This window comes from Leptopilina boulardi, unplaced genomic scaffold (assembly GCF_019393585.1).
Source record: "Leptopilina boulardi isolate dan_hultmark-lab unplaced genomic scaffold, ZJU_Lbou_2.1 LbouV2_216, whole genome shotgun sequence".
Lineage (NCBI taxonomy): Eukaryota > Metazoa > Arthropoda > Insecta > Hymenoptera > Figitidae > Leptopilina > Leptopilina boulardi.
The window spans coordinates 2,324,138-2,336,755 of NW_026137770.1; the positions used below are offsets into that span (position 1 = coordinate 2,324,138).

Consider the following 12,618-nt stretch of genomic DNA (forward strand, 5'->3'; position numbering starts at 1 on the left):
CACCTTGAAATAAATAAATTTAAGACGCAATTAGACCTATCGGAATTCTTGTGGTATTGAATATTAAAAATTATCGAATTTTTATTTAGCAGAATTTTATAAAGTTGATTTTATAATGAGCCAAAGTTTTATATCAAAGAATTTCTTAACTAAATTCTGAATTAATAGAATTTCTATTTATCTGAACTTTTTATAAAGCAGATTTTCTAAAACACTGAATTTTCAAATAATACAATTTCCATTTAACAGAATTTTTGTCTTGCAAAATTTTCATAAAAAAATAATTGTTATCTAACATAATTGTTCTTTTATATCGAATTTCTATGAATATTTACGTATGTTCATTAACTGAATTTCTACAAAATTAGTATTTTTACAAAACTTTTATTCAATAAAATTTCTATTCTACCTAATTTTTATTTTAATAGAATTGTCATTTAGTATATAGAAATTTTATTTAACTGAATTTTTAAGTGAGAAATTAATTATTTTTTAATTATTTTGTCAATATTCATATATTTAGAATTTTGCATAAATAGCTAAATTTAAATACATATAAGCATTGAAATATTTGAATGATAAATAAATAAATTTGAAGGATAAACAAATAAAGAATGATAGAAAAATTTTAAACGTTAAATAATTCCCATTTATCAATCATGCGAAAGTGGGGTTTTTTCCTTTCTTTTCCCATTTGCCGTGTATAAATCTATTTAAATATTAAACTAATAGATGAAACTTTTATTTTGCTAAGCTTGAAAAAAAAACAATAAATAAATTTATGGGTCTTATCGAAGGGAAAAAATAATTTATTGCTGCGTCTCTGCGAATGCAATTTATGGAGCCAATCTTAGTATTGGAGCTTTTACCATTTTTATTTCCTTTAAATAAAGCCTTTTCACTTGTTAATTAATTCTACAAAATCCTATATTACATGTTTGCCATTTAATCAATATTACGATTTTTTACTTCATCGCGTACGAAACATTGAACGAAAAAATGTTACCTATATTATATTTTATTAATTGCGTTCCAATTATAAGTTACAAAATTCTAAAGTTATTAAATTATTATCAAATCAATTATTATAAATTTGTATTTATTGTAAATAGTAATTACAATTTTGCTTTTAAAAATTAAAGAGAAAAAGTTTGGTGTACTGCCCTACAACGGAGAAACATACGTTATGTGGTATGTAAATACGTGTCACTAACGTATGTTTTTCCATTGTAGGGGAGTGTAGATTTTTGAATTATTAAGTTAAATTATGTTAATATTAACAATAATAAAAGTTGAATTGAAATAAATTAACTTTGAATATTATATTATGGTTTATGTAAATTTAAAAATTAAAATTCAGTTGAAAGAATGAAGAAACTTTTATTGTGTAATTTATATATATATACTTTATTTAAAAGAGTCTTTTGTTGAATTTTGTTTTGACAAAAAACTAGAACTTTATTTTACCATAATTCTTTTATAGCTATCTCTTTGAATGTCGATAAAGATCTCTTAGCACTTTAAGGTAATTTAAGAGGAGAGTCTGTGCCAAATTCTAGGAAGCAACAGTTGTTTGAAACGTGGATTTCGAGAATTCGATATACGGCTGAGTGCCAAAAAAAACCTTGCGAATTACATATCAATTTTTTTTTTGTCATTTAATTCAATTTAAATTATGGATTTCTTATTAGGGAAATTTTATTTTAATAATACAGGCCTAAAATTAAGTTAATCTCAATAGTATTGGGTTTTAATTTAAACTCAAACTTGAAAAAATTCTGTAATATCGGATTAATGAAAATTCTGCAAAATATATAATTATTCGAACAAAATAAAATTCGGTTAAAGAAAAATTATATATGAAATGAAATTCTATAAAATGAAAATTTTAACTAATGATTTTGAAAATCTATTCTTTCGTCTCCTTATTTTACGGAAGAAATAAAATCTTGTTTTAAAGATATACCACAATGAAAAAAAATTTATTTTTTTCAAAATAATCGATTAGTTGACTACATATTATTAAAATTATTGGTACAAATACAATTTATTTAATTCAAGTAAATATTTACTTGATAATAGACAAGTAACCGATTATTTGAATCAAATAAATTTTTTTTCAGTGCATACACTCTTTTTCTAAAAAGAAAAATATTAAAATATTAAAAAAACGGTAAAAAAGAGTTTTCGAAGTTAAATTTCTTTATTTTATTTAACAAAAACAATGCGTTTTTATTGCCCCTTTATATAGATAAATAAATAAATGAAATTCCCCTATGATTTCGTAAAAAAAATTTGAATATTTTATACTATAAAGAGCGTAGTTGTAAACATTTCATAAATGTGGTTAAGTTAATTATGTACTTGAAAACTTTGCATGTATTTCTTTTGTAAAATTGATAAAAAGAAATTTGTTTAAGTTTCAACTTTATACATTTATACTTTTAAAATAAAATTTAAATGAATAGTATATTATGTGGCAAGCACGTAAAGTAGTACTTTTTAGGTGAGGATGTAATTTTCAGTACGAGCTGTCGTTAGTGAAACGAAGGCGAGCCAAGTCGAACCGAAGTCGCACAGACACCGAGTATTGAAATCATCCGAACCTAAAAATTACTACGTGCGAGCCACATACGCTATTTTTTTCGCCATTGTTATGAAAAAGTGAAACAATTTTAAAGATATATATATTATATATATTATATATTATTACAAAAATTATGCAAAAATTAACAACTGCCTAAAAAAGACTTTATAGGGCAGTTTTCTGCCTAAAAAAGTCTTTTTTAGGCAGTTGGCCCAAACTGCCTTAAAAAGTGCTACTTTATCTGCCCAAAACAGGCACAAAAAAGACACTTTTTCATGTCAATGGCGAAAAAAATAAATTTAAATTCACTTGCTTTTACAATTTTATTTAAAAAAAAGTTATATTCTAAATTGAAAATTTCGGCACTACATTTTTAATTTCAATTGCCCCATAATGGGAATAAGAATCTTTTTATTCTGATATTATATAGAAGTAGAAAAATAAACCTTTAGAGAATACTCTTCTTTTATGAGCGCGCAGCACTATATAGGTGGGTTGTTGTTCACATCGTAAAACAACATGTTCCATTGCCCATATTCTTTTGCGTTTACAATCCATCGACTGATGGACCAGCAGCGCAGTTCAGTTTCAGACTATTCGCACGAATGTTCACAAATTAGAAAAACCAACATACTAAACCCATTTTTTCGAAATAAAATTTACCATTGTTTTTGGTGTACGTGCATACATAAATTTGTGGTGTATGTGTAAAAAACGGCTTTATCCCTATAAACGTTATTAACACATTTTTTTTTATCAAAATAGACCAAGAAATTGACGAGTAAACAATATTTTACGATATATATAAAATCACGTAGTCTTTAATCGAAGATATTGTATTTAATATCAAATAATGAAATTGTGGTTAATTTAATAACCTATGAAATTAACATCAAGTTAAATAATTAAATGTCGATTTTACATTTCCTACGAATTAACGAACTACATAATAATGAAATAATAATTTTATATATAGTGGAGACAATATAATTTGCGATGTTATATAATTAAGTTTTTATTATTTGCAGCAATCAAATAATTGGATTTATTTTAAATTTAATGTAGACTTATTGAGTTTTCAAATAGCGCGTGATTGATTAATCCTTAAGGCGGCGAGAAAATAGTGTAAAACAGAGAGAATGACTTAAAGCAGAGAATCTTTTGAGAGTATAGCTTTGATCGTGAAAGATGCTTCAATGGCAGGAGCAATTACTTTACTAATAGCTACCCACGCTCTTTCCTATATTACGTGCAACTCCTTCGTAATTATCAGTCTTGCTTAGATTATAGAGGGTTACCCTCTAATATTTACTGCGTATCTATATAATTAGAGACGAAAACTTTTGATGCTATCCATCCTATAAAGTTTGCTTTCCGAAAATTTTCCTCTCTCTATATATATGTATATATATAATTGATGTTAAATTTCATCTGTTTTCACAAATAAATCCAAATAATCTCAATTACAAAATTTCTTTTAATATCAATAATATACGAGTTTCAATTTGTTCAGTTTGAGAAATAATACACACTGAAAAAAATTTATTTGATTCAAATAATTATTATTTTATTCAATTAAGTGGTAATTTGTTTCAAATACATAAATTATTGGTTCAAATATAGTTTATTTAATTCAAATATTATTTGGTTCAAGTAAATATTTATTTGATAATAGTCATGTAACCGATTGTTTGAAACAAATAAATTTTGTTTTCATTGTAATTATTATTAATTTTTAATTTAATTAATAATTCATTAAATGAATTAAATTAAAAAATATATCAATATCAGAAGTAAAAGTAAAATTTCATTCAAATTAAACGCTTGTAATTTTGATAATAAGTAAAAGTTTTCGGTCAAACTCTATTGAAAATTGTAATTTAAGTAGTGAAATCCGATTTTAGTCAGACAAAGCGAGTTATAATGTAATCTTATAATCAGTGGTAAAAATAATTTTTAGTCAGACAGAATGTTTGTAATTTAGACCATACAGTATAGTGAAAATGAGTTTCTAAATTTTCGAATTTTTTTTTTAGAATAAATTCTGGTACTGGTACCAGTATTGTGCCAGTAGAGAACTCTAACATTTTTTTGTATAGGAATAATTTGAATAGGGGAAAAAATGAAAAAAAAAACAATTTTTATTTTCTGTTATTTTTTCTCTCTTTCATTATGCACGGGACAAGTGTTTTCCAATACACGAATTAAAAAGTGAATATATTACGCTAATTTACCCTATATAGGCTATATATTCTACTCAATGATTAAAAATCAATGAAAATGCAGTCACAAGTTCGTCTATATATTGTATAAAGTATTTTCCAGACTATAAAATCCAAGAACTAGACTTTGGTGTTGTAGATTTATTGACCTTTCATTCATAAGGACATTACTATAGCAACTTCTTTCACAATCCTTCCACGTAGAAAGCTTTAGACACGGGTGGACGCTTTTAGATTTAATATAAGAACTAAGTAATGAAAATAAAATTTATTTTACACTTTCGTTGAAAGCTGTAAAATTGGACTTTACCAGAGAATCTGACAATTTTTTTTTTTAATTTGTACTTTTTTCCAATTAAAAAAAAAATTTTACGCATTTACCTCTCTTTCTAATGCACGGAAAATTCATTATAATATTATATGTAATTGAGTTTATTTGCGACAAGAAAATAAAGGAAAAACACAAAACAAAATTAAGCAGAAATTTTTTTTAATTAATTTTACAATTTATATATTTATTATCAATATATTTATTGAACAATGTTTTTTAATCGTTTATTTTTTTATTATTTATTGTTATTATAAAGTGTTTTTATTATTAGTAAAATTAAATAGCATATATGTGTGTACCAGTAGAATGAAGAGAAAATCTTCTGTTTAAGAATGGGATGCTGATAGGGGGAAATCTACTGGACCTTAGAAAGAAATTCTTTTCTTACTGAAAAACGTCGTAGTTTCCCTGAAAAGCTGACAAGAACGAGGTCGACGTATTGTCTCCCTTAAGCTTCTAGAAACCTATCGGAAACACTTCTTCCACCTACTCTCACTCGACTCTTAGCACGTCCCCTTTTTTTTTCCTATATCAAACCATATTCCGATTCTTGATTCTGAGCCCCTCTTTTTCATTGAATAGATTGTAACTCACAAGTAACTTTTCAATATCAAACATCTAACACTCTATTGTTTATTTCCAATATTCAAAATAAAATTCAGTTTTCTTGATTAACACAAAAAAGAAATTGACAAATCGAAACTTTAATATTTTTAAAAAAATCGGACAAGTGCGAGTTACACTCGCACTGAAATCGAGGGTTCCGTACTCGAAGCGAACTTATTTGGTATAAAAACAAATGTTTAAAAAATATGTGTTGTATGACAACTAATATAAGTGATACAAAAAGGAACAATTTTGTAAAATTCAAGAAAATTGTTCCTCTTCGTATCACTTATATTAGTTGTCATACAACACATATTTTTTAAACATTTGTTTTTATACCAAATAAGTTCGCTTCGAGTACGGAACCCTCGATTTCAGTGCGAGTGTAACTCGCACTTGTCCGATTTTATTTTTTAAAAAATATTTTACTAAAAAAATATAAGAAACATAATTTTATTTCAACTCGCAATATATTTATTGTATTTACATTTTAAAAATATATTGAATATTAAATTTTATCTTTCTAAGTCAAAAAGAGATAAAACTTAAGATATTGATATAAGGCTAGTAGCTGCTTGTCAAGGAAAAATCGAAAGTTATCTAAAAAATAAAATTTGTTTATTAATTCCAGAAAAATCAACTCCAATCATCCTCGCTATATTTTTTTTGTAATCTACACGTAAAAATACGTCAAAATATATAAATTTGAATCACTGTAAAAAAACTTTTTTCGTTTTTTGCGGAAAAATACATTTTTCTTCAAAAATTTGATAAAAATTGATCATCAACTCCAATCGCGCTTACATTTTTTCCCTGTATTTTTCACGCAAAAATTGAGTTTTACAGCAAGTATAAACAGTCTGGATTGAATATTGTGTGCGCTAGGGAGAATAAATCATTTTTTTTGAAATTTTTGATTTTTCCTTGACAACGCTATGTAAATTAATCCAAATCAAGTTCGCTATAATTTTCCTGTAATTTTCACGTAAAAATACGTAAGTGTGTCAAATTTGAGCTCTTTATGTCAAAAGATGTGGCCGCTAGGGGGGGGGTACATACTCATTTTTAGGTATTTTTCGTAAAAATTCATGGTTTTTCCTTGACAACGCTATAATAATCAACTCCAATCATGCTCGCTATATTTTTTTTGTAATCTACACATAAAAATACGTTAAAATATATAAATTTAATTTCCTTTAAATAAAATTTTGTTCGTTTTTGGTGGAAAAATACATTTTTTTCCTAAAATTGTCATTTTTTCTTGAAAAACTTGATAAAAAATTAATCATCAACTCTAATCGTGACCGCTTTTTTTCCCCTGTATTTTTCCCGTAAAAATACATTTGTATACTAAATATGATCTGTCTGGGTTGAATATTGTGTGCGCTAGGGAGAATAAATTATTTTTTTCGAAATTTTTGATTTTTCCTTGACAACGCTATGTAAATTAATCCAAATCAAGTTCGCTATAATTTTCCTGTAATTTTCACGTAAAAATACGTAAGTGTGTCAAATTTGAGCTCTTTATGTCAAAAGATGTGGCCGCTAGGGGGGGGGTACATAGTCATTTTTAGGCATTTTTCGTAAAAATTCATGGTTTTTCCTTGACAACGCTATGTTAATCAATTCCAATCAAGTTCGCTATAATTTTCCTGTAATCTACACGCGAAAATACATATGTGTACTAATTTTCAGCCCTCCAGATAAATTTATGTGGCCGCTAGGGGGGGGGTACACGATTTCAAAAAAACCGATATTAATAGGGTTCCGAACCGAGTACGGAACCCTAAAAATATGTTAATTTATATAATTACATTCAATTTAATTCATGCAATATTAAACTGAATATGTTTCACTAAAACAGAGAAAGTTTTCGCTATATTAAAGAAACATATCGCTGTTACAGATAAAGATTTTTTTCCGTATAAATTAATTTGAATCTAACAAATAAAAAATTAAATAAAAATTTCAATATATAATCTCTGCTATCGAATTTCAATTTCCCAACTAATAATTATCCAATTTAATTTAATATTATTCAATTAATTAATTTCATTGATACTTTTATATACCTGAATGAAAGAAAAAAAATTGATTTTAAAAAAGTGGAGAATAATTTGCAATTTGTTATTCTTATTTAAATATAAAGTTGAATGAAAAATATACATGAAGTTTAATTTTCTACATTTTAGAATTTTAGTTTAAGTAAAAAGTAAGGAACTAATTCATTTGACATGAAACGAATGCATAATTACATAATACTCATTTGCTTTACGGATCTTTCTTTAAAACGCAAAAAAAAAATAAATGAATTAACCTCTCCAACATTATTTGTCTCTAATGGCTCATTTGGAATGGAGATTTACACATTTTTTTTTCACTTTTCTTGAAAATATAATGACAATTATTAATGTTCCTTTCTCAGGTGTTACTAAAAACTTTATATCTACTTGTGTCTAATTTACGATATAATTTTGTACCACATTTTTTTTTTTTTTTCACTAGATTGCGTGTATCGGATAATATGCAAATTTAAGCAAGGTGACTTTATCTAAAATATATATTTTCCACTTATACACCAAACGATATTAAGATTTCCTATCTCATTTTGTTAAAATCCTCTCGTGCATATTATATAATTTTCTTTACCTAATAACGCGATTTGTTCAATTTCAAAATGCAATTTATTTATCTCCTTATTGGAGAGAGAAAAAAAGCATTTTTTTCCCTTCAATTTTATTTTTTTCCGAAAAAAAAGGAATTTATTGATTTAAAAAAGAATTAATTAACAATTTAAAAATATTTATAAATTTAATATAATTCAATTGGAATTTTATATATATGAGGCATTCTTCGTCAACGGGACCCCCCTGCTCTCCAAAAATGGTTTATGTTTAAATTATCGGGCATAGGCTTAAAATTTAGCTAAAAAGGAATACTTTTAAATGCCGAATGGCACTTTTTGAAATTTCAAAATGGCGGCTGAAATATGGCAGGCGAATTTTCAAAAATTAATTTAATTCGCTTGAAACTTGTTACTCGGGGGTTTTTGGGGTCGCTGATTACGAATCTGATGTCAGAATTTCAAAATTCAATATGGCGAATCCAATATGGCGGACGAATTTTTAAAAAAGGCTTGGAGATACTTGAAACTTGTTACTCGGGGGTTTTTGGGGTCGCTGATTACGAATCTGAAGTCAGAATTTCAAAATTCACTATGGCGTATCCAATATGGCTGACAAATTTTTTAAAAAGTGATTTGATTTGCTTGAAACATGTTACTCGTAGGTTTTTGGGGTCGCTAAATACGAATCTGAAGTCAGAATTTTAAAATTCAATATTATGGATCCAGTATGGCGGACCATTTTATTTAAATGTAATTTTTTTAATGAAAATTTTTACTATGAATGTTTTAGAGTAGTTGATTTACATGATAAATGTTAGTTACTGCTTTTTAGGTTAGCTGATTACATAAATATAAGGTCAATTTTCAATAATTCTAACTGTGTAAAATATATCGGACGATATTTTTTAATTTTATGAGATTTTCGTAAACTTGAAAAATTTTAAAAAAAGGTTTCTGTGTTACACAGGACTGTCACTGTCATATCTTTCTAATGAGAAATCTTAATAATATACCTGAATATTCTCAAGGTATTGATTCTCGGAAAATTCCCTAGAAAATCCCGGATTGGTATCGGAAAAATGGATTCCCGAGAAATTTTCTGTAATTTTCGTAAAGTTTCTTGCGAATATTTTTATATAGAATTGAATGTCACAAATATTACTTCTCCGATTTTTCATATACTAAATTTGCTGCTTTGTAATAATGAATATGATTTTAATTTCGCAAGCTTATGACATAATTCTTCAACAAAATCTTTAAAAGAAATTGAGTATTTTAATCAATTTGCATCAACTTTAACTGGTATTTACAGAAGACATTATTCTGCTATTAATGTCGCTTTCATAAAATTCAATACAATTTCATACTGTTGCATTCGTTGATTATTGGCGTATCTTAGTATTATTTTTGCTAAAATCCTTTTGCAGCATTCATTTACTTTGCTTTTCTATAGAATTATTTAGAACAACTAAATTTCTTAGCAAATTTTTTCAAACTTCAAGACTATGAAACAACAGTTAAAATTTATAATCTCTGCGCATCATGTAACCTAAAATTCAAAAATTTTTATTTCAGTCCATCTATCATTTCTTAAAAATTAATTTCTTCTTTCATTCTTCATTTTAAATCATCAGAATTAAAACACGAAGTTGTAGAAGTGCTTCCATTGAATTTATGGTCTTATTTTCATTCTCTTTTATAACTTCATTCTTATTTCTAAACGGAATTTTTAAAAATCTATAATCGTTACAAATTTTTTAACCTTCTGGAATATTTCAAAAATTAAGTTTCCGATTCTTTAATAAAACACGTAGAATTGCAAAAATCCAAAATAAAAAAAATTAAGAAAAAAATGAATGTTCATTTGTCAAGTTGTCAGTTATTTGTTTAACCTGACAACTAAACATTCATGTTGTATGTTTAATCAATTTTGACAAGAATATATTTTGATTAAAAAGTAATAAATAAACTAATTTCTTTTTGAGTTTATTTTCTGATTTTATATTTTTTGACTTGTTTATTTAAAGTGTTTATATGTTTATTTGAAGTGTTTAAGATATTTTTTAAGTTTTGTGTTTAAAATGCCAAAAGTTTTATCAAATACACATTTTGATAGATGTTGTAATCCTTATGGTCAGGATGGGCATACAGGCAAGGGATTACGTGTTTTATCAAAGAATTTGAGACTTAAATTTCCGAATATTCCGGAAGGTTCAAAAATTTGTTGTCATTGTAGAAGCTTGAAGATTCCGTCTAGTAATGAGAATGAAGTTATAGAAGAAGATGAAAATGAGACGATAAATTCAATGGAGACTTCTTCAACTTCTTCAAATCCTGATTTTACAAAAGAGGGTAGATCGAAACGAGAAATTGAACTTGAAGAAATGCTCAATGGTCTCAAAGAAAAATTTTCGAATTTAAACTTATTTGATCCGCAAAGGTTATGTATTTTGACTATTCTTCCAGATTCTTGGAGTATTAACAAAATTGCAGAGGAGTTTGGTTGCTCTAAAAAATTTGCTAGAAAAAGTAAACAGTTAAAGGCTTCAAAAGGAGTTTTAGCCGAAACAACAGCAAGAGCTGGAAAAAAATTACCGGCAGAAAAAGTCGAAAAAATTATTCAATTCTATGAAAGTGATATTAATAGTAGGATAATGCCAGGAATAAAAGACGTGAAATCAGTCAAAGTTGATGGTAAACGTGAATTAAAGCAGAAAAGATTATTGCTGTTGGATTTAAGTGGATTGTACGTAACGTACACTGAAACATACCCAGATTTTCCCGTATCTTTTAGTAAATTTGCAGAATTGCGGCCTAAGCATTGCATACTTATGGGAAGTTCTGGAACACATGCAGTTTGTCTTTGCACCCACCACCAAAATTTCAATTTGATGATTGATGCAATCGATATTAAAAGTCTGACAAATGAATCAGAGATGCCATTGAAAAATTGCACAGACTGTATATATATATATATATATTAATTTAAAAAATTTGATTGCAAAATGAAAACTATCAAAAATAAATAAATGAGGAATTTTTTTTTTTTTTTTTGCAGGTCTACGGAAAGTATATCCATATTATTTTACGTTTACAACATTCACGAAGGGTCGATGGGTTGGCGAAAAAATCCTTGAGGTTTTTGCGAGAGAATTCAGAGCACATCCGGCTGAAGAATATGAGAGATGCATTCGAGCTGGTACCTTGACTGTCAACTATCAAAAGGTCGATGTCGACTACAGATTAAGACACAATGACCTTTTAGCGAACGTAGTGCATAGGTGAGTCAAATTTCTTTATCTCTTTTTCTTTTATCCTATACATTTATATAACATTTGTAGGTTATTTCAAAAATCATCGCAATTCTATATTATATTTATACACTATTTTTTTTTCATTGAAATATCATATTTGAATTTTTGCATTTAATTCGGAAATACTTTTTTCATTACCCCCACAGCATCGAAATTTTCCTGAAAATTTAGTAAATATTTACTTGCAATATTTGGAATATTTATTTGCAATGTTTATTGAAAAGTTATGTAAAATATTTAAATGTCCCACTCGAATAAATGTTTAGCGCGAAAATTTCATTAAAATATTCAGGAAAGTTTCATACTAAACATTTATTTAATCGGGACATTTAAATCTTTACACAATTTTCACTAAAATTTGCAATTAAATATTCCAAATATTGCAAGTATAAATATTTACTAAATTTCCAGTAGCTTGTTTATAATTAAATTAAAATTATAATTGATGTAAACATTCAACTTTTCTTTAAAAATGATTATTTAAATATGTCCCTTTCCAAGAGTTTCTTTTATCACTTTTTTGAAGTAACCTCACAAATTTAAATGAAACTTTGTTGTATAATATTTGTTGAATATAGATCCAAAAGAAACTTTTTTTCAGTAAAAACAATTATTTATTTAAAAGATACAAGACATTGAAAAAAATCCACTTTTGAACGACTACACGAAATTAAATTCCTTAAAGGTGAAATTTGAAAAACTCCAAATTTTAGAAATTGTTTTTTGTTTTATTTAAATCAACTGTTATGGCTGCGCGCGACATTTCTTATTTTCCAGTCAGTAATAACAATATAATTCTTAAATGTGAGGTTATGTTTACCATATTTAGTTCACATGGTTCACAGAATCATGTTGGTATCATTGAAATAAGAAACGTCGCGCGCAGCCATAACAACTAATTAACCACTTGAGCGTCATGGCGTTCCAACTGG

The 12,618-nt window shown here is 26.6% G+C and overlaps 1 protein-coding gene across 1 annotated transcript in view; it reads left to right on the plus strand.

Annotated features, from left to right (window-relative positions):
• LOC127279454 (pseudouridylate synthase RPUSD2-like) overlaps positions 1 to 12,618 on the plus strand; it is a 223,618-nt gene that overhangs the window by 157,905 nt on the left and 53,095 nt on the right. Inside the window, exon 5 of the mRNA XM_051301807.1 lies at positions 11,431 to 11,653. Within this exon, the coding sequence (XP_051157764.1) occupies positions 11,431 to 11,653 (223 nt within the window). The remainder of the gene's footprint in view (positions 1 to 11,430; positions 11,654 to 12,618) is intronic.